This window comes from Varanus komodoensis, unplaced genomic scaffold, assembly GCF_004798865.1.
Source record: "Varanus komodoensis strain SLA01 unplaced genomic scaffold, ASM479886v1 scaffold36, whole genome shotgun sequence".
Classification (NCBI taxonomy): Eukaryota; Metazoa; Chordata; class Lepidosauria; order Squamata; family Varanidae; genus Varanus; species Varanus komodoensis.
Window position 1 is genome coordinate 9,881,812 of NW_025335873.1, and position 15,964 is coordinate 9,897,775.

A 15,964-nucleotide genomic window follows, 5' to 3' on the forward strand; every position below is an offset into this window, starting at 1 on the left:
GAGAGGAGGAAGAATCACAACGGGCTCAGCCCCACACGTGCAGAGCTGGGCTCAGGCGAAAGGGGGCAGGAGGGGAGTGTGCTGCGAGGAACGGCCAGGCCTTCCGACCCTCCGCACCCGACCTCCTGCCTCTGGCCAGGCCTGCCGCTCGGGGGCTCCGTCTTCACATCAAAACACCCAGCCACTCAGACATCGAAGGTATGAATAATGAGCAGAATCTGACTTTATGCAGGGTAATAAGAAAGGATTATGAATTTGGTGCACAGAAAGGTGCTCGCCCCTCCTTCTGCAGAGACCATGCGGAAAATCTCTGAAGGCAGCAGAGCTGCGGGGGGGTGGGCGGCTCCGAGGCCCCCAAACGGCCAGGCTGACGCAGCCACGTCTCCACGAAAAAGGCTCCGTCGGGCCTGCAGAAAGCTGTCCCAAGTGGCCGCTTCCCATCGCGGCCAGTCAGAGGCCTGGACTGGTGGGGAGGGGGCTTGAGGCAGAAGGCTGGAAGGCCCTCCGAGCACCCACTTCCTCCCCCCGGACTGCCGGGACGCCCGGCCTGCCCTGCAGAGCCGTAGGCCGCCGAGGGAGCGGGCCGGCAGCCGTGGCGTGGCTGCTGCCAAGGATGGCTGCTGCCACGGAATGAACTAGCCTGACTTGGTGGACCTTCACTGCCCCGCAAGCCCCTGCGGCAGAGAAACCTCAGGGCCTGAGGGGCCCAGCTCAGGGACCTGCACTCTGCCCGGCTGGCCCTCCGGCTGCAGCTCAGCAGGGAGGGCTGCCTACCCGGGTGGGTCAGGGTCGGGAACAGCACAGGAAGGCACCCATGGTCGCATCCCATGCTCTTTGCGAGGGCCACAAGCAGCCCGGGACCCACTCCAGGGACCACGCAGAGGGGACTCAGGCGGGGCACGGTGAGGCGGGCCCGGCTCCCGGCCCCCCAGCTTCCTCCCCATCTCTGCTCTGCTCGGCTCCTTCAGCGGGTCCTGCCGAGCCCTCGGACAACGCTCCTCTCGGCCACGTCTGGCCCACTCGCTCGCCCGTTGCCGCCAGCAGGGCTCCGGCAAGGCTCCCTCCTCCCCGGAGGGTGGCTCTTCAGGCGGGCCGCGGCCATCCTGGCCCCTTCCCTGCCGGGCCGGGGCAACCCGTCCACGAGCACGAGCCACGCCGAGGAAGAACACAGAAGCCCCTTTCGTGCGCCAAGGCACCCGGGCCTCTGCGGAGAGGCGGGCAGGGACAGCCAGCTCCCAGCAGGCACACGATCCACGGCAAGGTGGCCGGCGTGTCCGAGGCCACGGAGGCCTGGCAGGAGGCCCCGCTTCCTCCGCCGGCCGGGAGGGTCCTCCTCTTCCGGAGTGACACACGCCGCCCTCGCCAGGGGCAGGGGCCACACGGCAGGAGCGGCGGGAGCGCTAGAGGCCCGCGAGGTCGACGATGGCCTTGACGAAGATGGTGTCGTCCCGCACGTATGAGTGCTTGCTCTCCATCTTGGCGATGGGGCAGAAGAGCGGGCAGCCGCTGGCAATGTTCATCTCGCTGACCGGCCGGTGGAAGGACGAGGAAGTCACGTCGGGGCGGAAAGCGTCGATCACGTGCTCCCGGTTGTTCTGGTCCAGGAGCATCAGGGTGACCTGAGGGGGGCGGAGGCCGCGTGAAGCCCCAGGCGGGGCAGCCCACGGCTTGACCGCGCGGCGCCTGGCGCCAAGGGGGCAGCACGCGGCCGCCGGTCTGCCCCGCGTCTCGCTCCCACCCGCCTCAAGCGCTCCCTCGCGGCCCCAGGCAGAATCCGCCACGCCGCCCGCCTCGGCCCGGCCCGCCCCCCGCCCCGAGGCCTGCGCACCCACCTTCTGGTTGAAAGGCCACTTCAGCAGGGCATCGCTGGGCCCCTTCATCACGACGAAGAAGAGGGACAGGTGGGTGCCGCGCCCGGTCCCGTCCCCGTTGAGGTAGATGCGTAGGCACATCTTGTAGCCATATTTGCTCGTGTAGAAAGCTGCCGGAGCACAGAGACGCGCGGGGTGGAGGTGCGGGCAGAGGCAACGAGGGGAGGGGGGTTCTGGAGCCACGAACAGCTCTGGGGAGAATGGGCCCCTCCTGCCTGCACCAGTCCTCCAACGCACATCTAGCTGAGGCCACCCAGCTCCAGAGGAAGAAGCCAAAGGGCGCAGGACCCGTCCCAGGTGCCCCTCACCCCCCCCCTCCCGGAGCACCCCGCGGTCCACCCCAAGGAACCCCCCCCCCCCCCCCCCCGCAACACATCCGAAGTCCCCCTCCACCCACACGCACCCGGAGAGAAGATGGCCGGTGAGCGGCCGGCAACGGCTTCCTGGCGCTTCCGGGCGAAGTCCGAGATCTTCCAGATGAAGACGCCGTCGTAGGTGGAGGCCTCCAGCTCCTGGACCGTGTGCTCCATCTCGGCCAGGGCCAGGTCCTTGAGCGCGATGCTCCGCTCCAGCTGCCGGATCTGAGTGAGCGAAAGGGATGGGCTGAGGCCGACTCCACCACGGAGCGCCCCCCCGTCAGCACACGGCCCCCAGCGAGCCTTCCCTGCGCCGCCACCCTCCTCCGCCTTCGATCCATCGGGCAAGGGAAGCGAGTCTGCCTGGCCTTTCACTGCCCGCACCTCACCCTGCGGCTGTTCCCTCCCCGGTCTTGGGGCCCCGGGGCCTGTCCAGCCACGTTCCCAGGCCCTGCGCTTCCAGCAGGAGGGAGAGGGGCCACGCTCGGGAAGGCAGCTCAGGTCTCCCAGAGCGAGCCCCAGCCCTCCGTGCCCCTGCTGAGGGGAGGCTGCCACGGGCTCGCACACGTCTCCTGGCCGCGCTTCACACGGCCCTTTGCTCCCCGCCAGGCCGGCCCCCCCGCTGACCTCCCGCACCCCCGCGGCCGCCCGGGGAGCAAACGCAGACCTTGCTGCTGAGCGCCTCGATCTTCTCCTGGTCCAGCTGGTGCTGCCGGCTGCAGGCCTCGGCCGTGAGGGACACCCGCTCCACCTCGCGGTTGAGCACGCAGACGATGTTCTCGAAGGTGATGGTCTTCCGCTCCAGAGCCTCGCACCTGCCCAGGAGCTCCACGGAGCCGGAGAGCTCCGCCTCGGAGACCAAGGGCTGGCCGCCCAGCAGCCCCGCACCGGACTCGACCGACGGGAGGCTCGCCGGGGGCCGCGGCTTGCCGGGCTCAGCGCCCAGGCTCAGCACGAAGTTCAGCAGCATACAGAGGTGCTCCCCCACGCACTTGCTCTCGTGCTCACACAGCTTCTCGTTCTCCACCTGCGCGAGACAAGGAAGCGCTTTTCTCCGCTGCAGCAGAGGCCGATTTCGGCAGCCGCGGCTCCAGCGGGATTTAGCAGGAGGCGACTGTCGGGAAAGGCGGGCTGCGCTGGACGTGGGCTTCCCTGCCGGGGCTCGAGGCGCCCCGATCGCGGCGAGAGCGGAAGGCGCGGCGAGCGGACCGCCTGCCGCTGCCCGGCACGCGTGACTGGATGCCGGCTGGAGGGGGTGGCTCGGCGGGGAGGGGCCCTTCTGCCAGGCAACCGTCCCCGCCGGGGCAGCGCGTGGACCTCCCCGCCTGGGAACGCTTCCTCGGTGCACTGGGGGCGAAGGCTGCCCCTCGCAAGCCACGCCCTGCTTGAGGGGGCTCTGGGCGGCACGGCCCAGGCGGACTGAGGGGCTTCTGTCCCCGGCCCCCCTCCCTGCAGAGACTCGCCCCCCGATCCCCGGCTTCGGGGCACACGGCTCTGCTGTGCTGGGAGGGACGGGGCTTACCACTTCGGAGCAACCGACCGGCTGGAATCGGCAAGGAGCTTTACACTTGCTGCAGGTCTTGAAGTGCTCTAGAAACTGCCGAGGGAGGGAAGCGCCAGTTTGCGATGGAGCCAGCACGCCCGTGGCCTCCCTTGCCCGGGCCTGAGCGCCAAGGGGGTTCTTCGCAGCGCTTCCAGCCTGCCTCCCTTCCGGCCCGGCCTGGCGGCATCGCCTGCGGTCCCAAGGGGCCCCTCACCCGGCTTGCTCAGCGGCAGCGGGCCGGTTCCATCGTGTGCCATCGGTCCATGGGCCGGAACACACCGTGCGGCCCAGCCCGGAGGATGCTCTCTGGAGCTCATCCTGCTCCGTGCAAAGCGCCCGAGGCCCAGGCCCCACCCATGCCGTCTCCGGTCAAAGGATCGGGTCAGGATGTGGGGAAGGCCCCTCTTTAGCAGGCGGAGAAGAGCCGGGGAGCCAGGCTGGCCTCTGCCGTCTCTACGCGGCAGGCTGTGGAGTCGCACACAGCCCGGGCCCCGGGACGCGGCTGCAGCGGGCCGAAGCACGGCTTCCGCCAGAGCGCTCCTGGCTTCTGCGCCACACTCCCAGCTGCCTGGTGCACGAAGGAGAGCGCAGGGCTCTGGGGGTGTGGGGAGAGCTACTCTTCGTGTCCCCGCAGCACACTTCTGGGTAGGGATGCCGCGAGTGGGTACCTTTTCTCGCGGGATCTTCTTCTTTCCACAGCCCTCACAGGTGAGAGGAAATTTGGGACACACCTCATCATGGGCCTGGCAAGACAGAAGGGAGAGACATTTTCAAAATAGGCCTCAGGCACGCAGGCAGAACCAGCAGCCAGGAACCGCCTGCCTTTTGGGCAGCGGGCAACCAGTGGACCAGACTTTTGCCTAACCCAGGAAGATCCTGCATCATCCTCCAGATGCAGTTTTTAAAACTGAACAAGGTACTTTTCAAATGAATTCACAGTGGAACCGCTTGCCCTGTGAGGAGGCGGGCAGCTTCTGACGAGCCACTCACACGCCCATCGAGGCCTCTCTGTTCTGCAGGAGCCTCTTTCCTCCTGGAAAAGCACGAAAAGGCCACCATTTCCTCTTAATCTTCCATCAGGGCCCTTTTACCCCATCCAGGACTCGGCAACCGCCCTCTCAGGGTCTGTTCCTGAAAGCAGCGCCCGGTCTGTTCGGAGAAGGACAGCCTGGGTGCCTTGGCCAGGGAGACACGGTCGGCTGCCGCATCCCAGGGAGCAACGCTACCTTCCGTCCTCCGCAAACAAGAGGCCCAGAGGCCAGCAAAAGCGCCTGGAACTTCCCTCTCGCACCGAGTCTGAAAGAGTGCTTCTAGGGAGTGGGGAGCAGTCTCACCCCACAGTCCCCGGCCATCGCCAGTCCCTGACCTTCCTGTCTCCTTCCCAAGTGCTTCCGACCCGGAGCGGCGATGCTGAACAAGGGAGCAGCAGCTGCCCTCAGGCGTCTGAAAGCCTCGCGGCCTCAGCGGAAGCGATCAGGACCCTCTGCTGCCGCGAGGAACAGAAGAGGGTCTGCTGAAGAGGGGCTTCTCTGGGCCCAGTAAAAGCGAGATGCAGTTATTAACGTCTTTCAACCACACACAACCACACAGCCTAAAGGGAGGAGATGAGCAGAAGAAAAACGAGCTGGCGCGCAGGGGGCCTGCAGGAGGCGCAGCGGACGCGCTCCCCGATGCTCGGAACGGGCTGGTGCAACCTGCCCCTCAGCTGACTGCAGCCGAATCCGGGGAGAAGCTCCCCAGGCGAAGCTGTCCGGACGCCTCCGCCTCAGGGCGTCACAACAGCCGGACCGGGCTCCTTCCCGTGGGTGGCTGGAACATGTGGGGCGTTGCGGGACTCCAGTCTGGCCAAACATGCACAGGATCGCAATAAAATACCCGTCGTGTGGTGCTCAGAATTCAAACACATCTCCAGAGCAATGCCCCAGTTTGTCCACCTGCCTCATGTTTTCTGAAATCAGGTGGACAGACACTCTTGTTTTGTTTGGGGTTTTTGGCAAAATACTGAACCCACCCCTACAAGGCAAGTGAACCTAGCCAAGGCGGCCTAAATCTTTAGGATTTAAGGCAATGCCTTGCACGCACCTTGACGAGCTTAACCAGCTTCTGCGTCCGCAGACCCAACCCTCAACTGCGAGACGGGGTGCCGTTATTCTACTCCTGGAGTCTAATTCTACGCTGCAACATTACACCACGGGGAATCCCCTCTCCCCCCCCCACCTCTCCCGGCTGCAGCAGGGGGTTGTCTTACACACGCTCTGGCCGTCCCACAGCTCAGGGACTGAAATTACCACACGCCTCACTCGAACCGTGTTGCAGGGGCCTAGAACCGCAGCACGTGGGGGTGGGGGAAGAGATGCGACGAGGGGGATTAAATAGGGGGAAGCAAAGGGTTGGGCAGAGTAGGGAGCAGCGGATCACATGCGCAGCCAGAGGCGACCCGCTGCCCTGCCCAGGCGCACCTCGTGAGGAGAGGAGGCAGCGCACTGCACTCCTCCACGCCTGTGCAAGGCCTGTAGGTCGACAGCCCGGCCCCAGGCGGCAGAGCAGCAGGGCACCGTCGGGAGGAGACCCACGGCCCCCCTCGCTCGCCCTTCCCTCAGGTCCCCCCCACTCCATCCGCTGACCAGTGGGGAGTCGCAAGACTCTCCGTCTCCCTGTCTCCGCTTGAAATCTCTCCAGCAACTGCTCCGGCCTCCCTGGCATCCTTGGATTGAACGGCCCTGATAAGGTCGAGACCTTCAGAGCTCGGCAGCTGGAACTCTTAGACGCCACGAATGCTCCTGTGATGGGGCCGTCTAGTTCGGCTCATGCCTCGCAATTATCCAGGCGCCTTCGTGACGCATGTTGCTGGCTTTTTGTGAAAAACTAGCGTTCGACGTGCAGGGAGCTGGTGAGGACCTCGGCTGCCTAGGGACCTGGCCCCAGCACAGCTGGTGGGAGGAATTCTGGGACCTGCCCCAGATGTCCAGACAAACGCAACAGGGAAGGCTGGGGAAGGCTGGGCTAGCTCCTGCGGGACTCTGCTTGTCTGGGAGAGCTGCAGTTTAGGATAGTTGGGGGGTAGCAACCCCCACGGGACCCCTGGGCAGGGGTTACCCCATCCCAGGATTAGCTGCCTGCAGCTCTGACTTCCAGCTGCACCGTGACTCAGGCCACGGGAACGCAACAGCACAGCAGCCGGAACTGAGTGGTGGTGGGGCTGCCCCGCGCCCGGCCCCCACACGAGGACAGCTCCCACGATGCCGCCCCGTGCTCAGCGCCCGCCTTGTCCTTCACAGACTCACACAGACATCAGGCCTCCCCTCCGACGCCTCCTCGCACGCTGCAGTGACGGGTCCCTGGCTGGCGACGAGCCGTTTCCCGCCCTCCGGAAAACACGGGACCGGCAGGCACACCACCTGCGCCGGCAACGAGGCCGCCGCCTCACGCTCGCAAGCGCCCCCTCTGACAACCATCCAGGCACCGGCAGCCCTGGCGCAGGGATCCAGAGGGACACGGCCCCCGTGGCCAACGCTGCAGCGAAGGCCCACGTTCTGCTTTCTTGGCCCATCTTCTTGGCGCACATACCAAAGGACCGGGGGGGGGGGGGGCAGCGACACCAGCTGCCTAGCAGGCCGGGCGATGCGCGGAGGCGCCCACGCCACAGCCGAGCCTCGAGCAGGGGAGTGCCGCGACCACGCGTCCCGAGCCAGGCCGCAGCCCCCAGTGCGGGGAGAAGGGCGAGCGCGGCAGTCCAGCATGCCCACGCGAGAGGAGCCGCCGGGCGACATCCCCCCAGCGCTGGGGGCCTCGGCGGGGGGGGCGGCTCCGGTCCATACCTTAATCTCAGGGAAGTAGAAAAGCGCTTTGCAGTATCTACAGCTGAGGTTCCTCTCGGGGCATTCCCGCTCGGCATGGTGCTCCTTCCCGCTCAGTCTGACCAGGGCCTGGCACGCCGGGCACGCGACCAGCAGGAAAGGGCAGCTCCCCTCGTGGCAGCTCTGCGGCGAAAGGAGCGGCGCGCTTCAGTACGTGGCACGGGGAGGACGGCGTCGCCACCGGGCCACCCGCCGTGGCGACGCAAAGCTGGCCGCCGGGAGCTGCCGGGAAGAGCCGCCGGAGCGGGGCCCAGGAAGGCCAGCGTCGCCGCTCGGCGCTGCTGCTGCTGCACAGGTGCCGGTGCTGGCGGCCGCAGGAGGCACCGGGGAGGACCCTCGGCAGCCCGAGCGCCAGGGAGGCACGCGGGACCCAGCCGGGCGCCACGCTCCCCACGCCACGGCCCAGTCGTGCTGCCCCCGACTAGCGACACTGCCCCAGGGAGCCGAGGGCTGAGACTGGGCCTTCTGCACGCACGGCAGTCCCTCCCGAGGGTCCCTGGGCAGAGAGAAGAGGGGGCGTCAGGTCCCTTCTGCCCCCTGCAGCCAAGGGCCTCCGGGGCAGAGGCGGCGGCTGGGAGGCTGGGGCCTTCCCTTCCCTAGGCCAGCGTCCCCTTCTGCCCTGCGCCCTCCACCTATGCCCTGCTGACTGGCTGCACTTCTATTCCCCCGGCCAGCCAGTTCAACGGCCGGGGCGAGTGGAGGGGAGACGGCAGGCAGGCAGGCAGGCAGCCAGCATCCCCGGGGCTCTTCTGCATGGGGGTGCAGAAAGAGGTAGCTCGCTGCCTCGCCGGGACTTTCCAGCCACCCACTTTTGCATCTGAAACTTGCCAGAACCCACCTCCCACATGGCTGATGCTATCTGCCTGCGCGGCTCCAGCGCGCGAGCTCGGCCCGGTGACGCCACACAGCGCAAGCGGCGCTCCTTGGAGGCCCGGCTTCCAGTCGGGGCCTGAGCTGAGCTGGCTGCCCCCCGCCAACCCCACCAGGGCTTCCGCACAAGGCAGTCGCCATCTGCCAGCACTTGGGCCCGCTCCAGAGCCACCCAGACACCCAGCCTCCGGCTGGATGTGTTGGCCGATGAGCCCCATCCTCCCCAGCCGGGAACACTGGTGCAAGCTGCACCCAGGCGCCAAGTCATGCCAGAGGAAACACGGCTAGATCCCCAATTCTCACCCCCCCACCTCCTCAGACCTTAACGTGATGTTCCCGTTATTACTTTAGTTTAAACCAAGACGACCGGGGTGTGGGGGGGTCTCTGCTCAGCCTGCGCAGCAGCCCTGCACCACCAGCCCCTTATCTTAACCCAAAGAACAAGGGCTTATCTGCATCTGTCTGCGGAAGCACCAGCGGAGGGCCCTGCAGAACGCAATCCCTGCCGGCCGGGTGTTACATGAGTCTTTGTGGTTGTTTTTATTCTAGTTCTAACATACCGGTGTGGGTGCGGGCAGGAGGGGAGGCAAAGGCAAGCTGTAAACATGGGAAAACACACGATCGCAATCTGCACAGCGCTGAGCACGTCCCCCTGATACTGAGCGCACCGCCTGGCCCGTCAGGTTTCGCTATCTATTCCTTCCTCGTGTGTTAGCTTATACCAGCACCCATGAGGGGTAGAAACTTGCACAGAGCCTTCCATCCAAGCATCCCACAGAAATGTTGTGCCAAGAACACATCCACTGCAGAAACGAAGGAAGGTTGTGGCCCGAGTTTTTAAAGATACAATAAAAGGGACTTATTTCTGGATTTCCATTCCATCCTGAGGTTTAAAGTGAGGTGCGGGTGCGGGGGACAGAGAGGGAAACAAGTCCAGCTCTGACCTATGCCAGAAGACGGAAAAGCTTCCCAGATCTGCGAAGACGCCTGCTGCGATTTCTGAAAGAGCTGCATGCCCCTGGGTCTTGCTCGGCTTTTGTGAGGCAACGCTGTGACCCCCCCCCCTTCCCTTAAAGAGAAAGCAAAAGTGGAGAGGCGGCTGGAAGCAGAGCATGGCCCCGGCGGCGAGGGTGGGGGCCGCTTCCCTTCGCCTCCCACCTCCTCCGGAGGACAACACAGGGAAAACCTCGGACCCAGAGGAGCCTTCTCCCTTGCACAACGCGGCGGCCGCCGCTCCGGCTGCATAGCAGAGCGAGCCGGTATTTTAGGGGCTTTCCAGGCGGCTCAGTCGGAGGCAGGGCCCTGCCAGGGACTTTCCGGACTGGAAGCACCGGCGCGCCCTTTCTCCGCAGCAGCGAGAGGTCACCACGCACCCTCCCCGCCCTCCCCGCGGGCTCCTGCCAAGGGCAGACTTGCATCCTGCCCCACTCCTGGGCCCGGGAAGGGCCGGGAATGCCGCTTCAGCCACGCTCAAGCCACACCGGGCAGGTCTCGTCTCGCAGCACGTCCTGCCCTCCCGGGTGAGGAGGGGGGGGGCTCCCCTGCCACACTAAGAGCCCCCGGCCGACCCATCTCAGCCCGACGGGCAGCAGCTCCCAAAAGCCCGAGAAACGCCAGTTCGGCGGGCAGCGCTCACTGCGTGCAGCTGGTCCCCAGCCCACACCCCGGCCTCCTTCCCAGGTAGGAACGTGGCCCGCAGAGCCCCTGGCGGCACACAACAGCCCCGGGTGCCCCGGGTTCTGCGGGCAGCTGCATGGGCTCCTCGCCTGTGCCCCAAGACCTCAGAGGCCTTCGAAGCACAAGGCGGGCGCCCCGAGCTCTGCCCCACAGGCAGACACTCCCTTGCCTTCGAGAGCCGGAGGAGGGGCCAGGGCTCGTTTCGACCATCGCTCTTGTTCCAGCAGCGGCCAACAGCCGCCCCCATGGGAAACCCACAGGCAGGTCAGGGGGGCGGCCGCAGCCTCTGTCCCCCATACGTGTCCCATCAACCAGCGAGTGTGGCCGTCTGCCCGGGGGTAGCACAGAGTGCCCCCAGCACAGCCTGTGGGCGGCCCTCTCCTCCACCCGGGGTGCTTGCCCACGCACCCCAGCACTGGCGGCCCTCCCTGGAAGCAGCTCTCTCCGCTTCTGGGAGAGCACAAGAGGAGGCCACCTCCGCACACGAACAAGATGCTCGAAAGGAGGAAGGATAAACCAGGCCTCATGACAAGCACACCGAACGCAGAAGGAACGCGGAATACGGGCAACGGGCAACAAAGCCCAAGAGACCCCTCAAGGGTGCCTCAAGGGAAAACACAGCGCGCGCTCTCTCCACGACATCTCCCTGGGCCGCCTCCATACAGCCACCGCAAGCAGACGGCCGGTGGGAATTCTACACCAGGTTCAGGTTCTGCCAGTCTTCTGCAACCAGGCACCCTCCAGTTGGGCTGGAGCACCGTTCCACGAACTACACAAACGCAAACACGTGCACACAGCATCGCTCATTCTCCTCCCGAGAGGGAGGAAGCCGCGGAGGGCAGAGGAACAGCGCCCACCTCCTCCCGCTTGCTTTTTAAAAAAGCCGCGTTCCACCCTGGGAACCCTCTCCTCTCCTTGCCGCACTTCTGCATGCGAGTCTCTGGCATTTCGGGCAAGAGGGGGATTTCCCAGGAAGCTCTTTTCCGACAGCTATGAAGGGGCGGGGGCGCTTCATGCAGATCCTTACCTCGTATTCTTTTATCGTTCCTTTCCACGTACAGCCTTCATTCACACAGATCGCCGGAAGACTCTCCACTTCTCGGCGAGCTGCATTATCTGGGAAAGCCTCAAAAAAGGGAACAAACAAATATTAGCAATACACACATGCGTAACTTTTAAAGAACACGGGGAACTGATTCCTTGTGCAGATGGTGACCTGGCTGCGGGAGGTGAAGGAGAAACAAGAGCCGAATTCCAAAAAAACCTCTCCGGACCACAGACGTGTTTCCCACGCAGCTTTGATTTGGTTCTTATCTGCCGCGAGCGGGGGGCACAAGAAGAGGCTGGGGCAGCTGGTGGCAGGAGCCCTTCAGGTGCGAACCAGCCGGCGCATCAGCCACCGGTGGCAACGGGAACTGCCGCGGACGACTGTCCAGCACCCCCTGGAGAGCCAAAGGGCCAGCGGCCTTAAAGGCAGTCCCCACCCCGCCAGGCTCAGTGCCCTCGTCGTCCGCAAAGGGAGGGAGCACCACAGCAGCCTACCTTGCAGGCCTGTTGTGAGGGCGGGGGGAAACGGCCGTGCACGCCACCCCGCGTTCCCCAGAAACAGAGCGGCGCAGAAGCTGGTCCCCCTCCGTGCGCCCTCCTCCGGCATGTTCTCGCTTACCGAACCAGTCTCCAAGATCGACGTGCCCTCTTCGTAGATCCCCTCCTGAATACACACCGCGCACTTCTGTGGCCCTGAGCTGGCAGAGGACGCAAACGGGCAGTCAGCAGGGGCGGCCTGAGGGCGCTCCGGCGTGGCCCTCGCAGCCAGCCATGCAGCAAGGCCGCTCGGTTGCCGGGCCAAGGAAACGGGCTCCCTCGTGGAGGCCCAGGCATGCGTCACTCCTGCTCGCCATCCAGCAGGAAATGAGAACAGACTTCAGCAGGATTTCCACTGCAGCCTGCTGAGCTCGCTCGGACGGGGTGGGGAAACAGCTGGGGTGCCTGGCCGTAGCGAGAGCTGCTTCCAGGTGGCCAGGCTGGGAAGACTCTGCAGGCTGGGAGGGAGCACTGCTCCTCCTTGGCTGTCAGGTTAATTTTGTTTTGCAAACGAGTGATGCTTGCAATACTCGCAAGCCAGCCAGCCAGCCAGCCATGTACAACTTTCCTTGCAAAGTTGTTTAGTTGCACAGCTCCTGCCCTGTCCCCCCCAGCCCCCCCTCATGTTTTTTGGTTGGAAAAGAGACACGTAAACAGCAAAATCCAATGCCACCCCCAGCCGGCTGGTGGCTGCCTCGTCCTTAAGCTGCTTCTTGAGGTGGCTTCTGGGTTAGTTCCAGAGGGGCGAGGACGGGAACTTGGCCACGCTGCAGGACTCACCCCCCCCTCCAAGCACCTCTGGATCCAAGGCCTCGCCCACACGAACCGCTGACCAAGTCGGAACCCTGTTCAAGGCTGCACCGCTTCAGGGTGCCCGTGTGGCTCCCCATTTTGCTGGGCTGCATCACGGCAGCTTTCCCCAGCCCCTCAGACCAGGCGACGACACCCAGCACGGCCGGGTGGTCGAGAGAAGGCCAGGAGGGGCAGCCTGGCGCAGCCGGGACTCATCAGGTTGCAGAAGGCTGCACTGTGCGACGCGAAGGGGAGGGTGCATGTACTGGCACGCACGGGGAGAGCTGGCAGCCCACCCCGGCTCGAAGGAGAGCCTTCGGGGCAACCCCTCCCCCTGCGTTCTGCAGAGCCAAAGGGACGCTACCTGATGATTTTCTTCAGGCAATAGGAGCAGTACCGGTGGCCACACTGAGCTTGAAACGGCCGCCTCAAGATGTTCCTGCAGTCTGAGCACAGGTACTTGCCCTCCAACTCGGTGCCCAGGATCTCCTTGGGAAACCCCGGCTGGTTGACCTCCAGGGAGCCAGGGGGAGTCAGGTTTGCTGTGGCCATGTGAACCAGACCATCCAGGTGGGCTTCACGGCCCTGGAAGGAAGGAAGGAAGGAAGGAAGGAAGGAAGGAAGGAAGGAAGGAAGGAAGAGCCGCATGTTTGGCCAGCCACACCATCGAGGAAAGGAGAAGGGGCCGACCCACACGGGAGGATGGCTGGAGACCCTGCGGCCTGCAGCCAAGGCACCTGCCCTCCGCCGCCAGCAATGGCCCACGGGGCTCCGGCTATCGTCAGGGCAATTCAGAACAGCAGCTGACAGGCCAGAGGTCCAAAGCCCAGCTGCCCAAACTCTGCAGCAGGACTGGCGGCCCTCTTCCCCAGCCAGGCTGGGGGTGGACCCAACGCCAAAAAGCTCTGCGGCAACCGGCTTCACAGACACCCCCTCAAAGAAGGCGCCAGGACTCCCGCCCGCCTCCCTGCGACGCACGCGTAGCCCTCCCCGACCTCACACCCACCAGATGTCTTGCGCTCGGCTTCTGCCGTCCCCAGCCATTCTGCCAGGGGCAGACGGGGGCTGCTGGTGGGGAGGCACCAGACTGAAGCAGCTGGGGGAGTCAGGAGAGGCTGAAAGGGAGCCTACAGTGATGCCAGCTGGGGACGGGGCACCGAGTCTCTCAAAGGCCAGAAAACGGCATAGGCCGCAGCCACAGCACCGCCGGGTGACCAACAGGCTGGTATTTCCGCTCCCCCTCTTAGCGCAGCCCTGCCCCCCCCCCCCAGAACAATCCCCCACAGATCTTCTCTGACCCTGAATTCGGCCCCTGCGCTAAGCCATCACATGTGCCAACTGATGTCCCTGGGGATTACTGGAATCATCCTCTTTTCATATCTCGGTGTTTTCCAATACGATGCCAGCTGCACTGGTCCTTCCCGAGAAAGGCAGACTCTAGAGCAATTCTTTCCACGCTGCATGTGGAACATCATGGAATGGAATGCCAGTGGCTTCCGGGAGCGGCAGAGACGCAGTGTCCCAACCACGGTTTGTCAACACGGCAGTGGAGCAACACGCTAGACACCTGCGTACCTGAGCCTGCCAGTCCTGAGAATCCACTCCAACCTGTGCAACCTGGAAGGCTTGGAACACCTGTGAGGCACTATATAATTATAAGCACTGCCATCTTGCTTCCCAAAATCAGACAGGTTTACCTGTCCCCATCAGTGACCAACGGGCTTTACAGTCAGGAAGCGGCTGTTCTTACATCCCCGCTTTATGGAAGAGTTTTGCGTAACTCACACGCTTACCCGCTACAAGCAGCCTTCCTCAACCCCAGGAATTTTGGAATTCCACTCCAAGCCACAGCACTGGACAGGAATCCTAGAAGTTGTACACCTAAGCACCTGGCAGGCACTAGGGCTGGGAGGAACCGTCTCTGACGCCCTCCCTCCAGAATTCACGGACCTCCAGGCATGCTTGGCCTGCTCCCACAAGGGAGCCGAGCCAAGAGAAAGCCCAGCGATGCTCGTGGACCCCCAGCCACACAACCAGCAACCTGCCCCAGGTGCCACTCTGGCCCAGGTGGCCAGCCTTCTCCCTCACCTGCTGCCACCGCCGCCACCAGCACTCAGGGGAAGGGGGCGCAGCGTCGGGCCGCCATGCCCAGTGGCTACACTTCTTCCTCGCTCACGGCGACTAGCCGCAGCGGCAGGCAGGTAAGAACGGGGCTGCTTGAGCAGCACATGGGACTCAATTCCTGGAAGGCCGGGATGCGCTCTGGGCTGCCACAAAGTGGACTGGCCTCCAGGAAGACAGACCCATCGGATCCAGTGGATTTTCTGTCCAAAGCAGATTCCTCCACATCAATAGCAGGCACCAGGCTGGAAAAGACCAGTGAGACCTGGCCCAGTAAGAACAGCTTGTACAGAAGAGGAAAGACGCAGCCCTCAATAGCCATGGAGAAGGGGGCACTTGGCCTGCTTGGCCTGGACAGCAGGGCTGGACCATTTGCAAAGGACCACAAGAAGTCCAGAACTGCCAAGTTTAGGATGCAATGCAATTTCTTGACGGCTATCTCTTCAGAGTGCCATTCATGTGCAAAAGCTGAAAAGGGGACATGACTTGCTCATTTCCCACCCAAATTGCTACCGAACTTTTGCAACAAAATACTGAAAGGATATGAAGCAAACCTGAATCACCACCAAGCCAAACAAGCTGAAGGCCTCTATGTACCACCACTCACCTGCCCTCTTACAACATCCTGGGTTGCTCAGGGGACATGGCTACCATTCAGATGTTTTGTCCAAGGGTTAAGCCCCGAGTCACTACGCAGCACTATTAAAACACAGCAGCCTCAGTACACAATTTCAACATCTAACATAGTGAATCCAGGTGAAATGAGGCAGCATGAAATATGGACCTCCTATATGAATTTTTCTTTGGGAAACAGGCGTCTATCCTAGACACACACACACACAATATTCACCGTAACAATTAAGTCTGTGAGGCAACGAACTAAACACCCCTGCACACGAGCGATCCTCACAGAACGATGAATTGGCCTCCAACCGTTTGATGTGCTGCTTGTCACCGTGTGTGTCTGACTCACGCAACATGAACTGCTGTCAATTCAACGGGCGCCCCAAGCGTCTGAGGGGGCAGCCCCACGGCCCCCATTCAGGGCCTGAGGGGCCAGGGGGCGTTCCGGGCGCTCAGCGCCAGGATCGGGGCCAGGGCTCCAGCCTCGGCACGGGAGCGCGCCGCGGAAGGCAGGGAGGCAAGGCGGCGGCTCCCCCGGGCGGGAGCGGAGGGCTCCGCCGGCGCCCCTGCGGCGCCCGCCCGCGCCTCCAAGGGCTCCAGGCGCATCCCGCGCCGGGGCAGAGCGGCGCCCGCACAGCCCGTCCCGCGCCGCCGGGGCACCTGGCCGCG

General features: G+C 64.1%; 1 protein-coding gene across 7 annotated transcripts in view; it reads right to left on the bottom strand.

Moving 5' to 3' along the window:
- Nucleotides 1–205: 205 nt before the first annotated feature.
- The window catches only part of TRAF2 (TNF receptor associated factor 2), a 19,427-nt gene continuing 3,668 nt past the window's right edge, over nt 206–15,964 (bottom strand). For 4 of the 7 annotated variants that reach the window (XM_044440028.1, XM_044440026.1, XM_044440025.1 and 1 more), the window contains 10 exons: nt 12,915–13,135; nt 11,841–11,919; nt 11,202–11,300; nt 7,589–7,750; nt 4,439–4,513; nt 3,750–3,824; nt 2,895–3,254; nt 2,275–2,452; nt 1,833–1,981; nt 206–1,619 (listed from right to left, as the gene is read on the bottom strand). In XM_044440028.1, the coding sequence (XP_044295963.1) occupies nt 1,401–1,619; nt 1,833–1,981; nt 2,275–2,452; nt 2,895–3,254; nt 3,750–3,824; nt 4,439–4,513; nt 7,589–7,750; nt 11,202–11,300; nt 11,841–11,919; nt 12,915–13,102 (1,584 nt within the window). In that variant the 5' untranslated portion in view covers nt 13,103–13,135 and the 3' untranslated portion in view covers nt 206–1,400. Of the gene's footprint in view, nt 1,620–1,832; nt 1,982–2,274; nt 2,453–2,894; nt 3,255–3,749; nt 3,825–4,438; nt 4,514–7,588; nt 7,751–11,201; nt 11,301–11,840; nt 11,920–12,914; nt 13,776–15,278; nt 15,742–15,964 lie in introns of those variants that run through there. The other 3 variants (XM_044440029.1, XM_044440024.1, XM_044440030.1) reach the window with 3 other exon arrangements.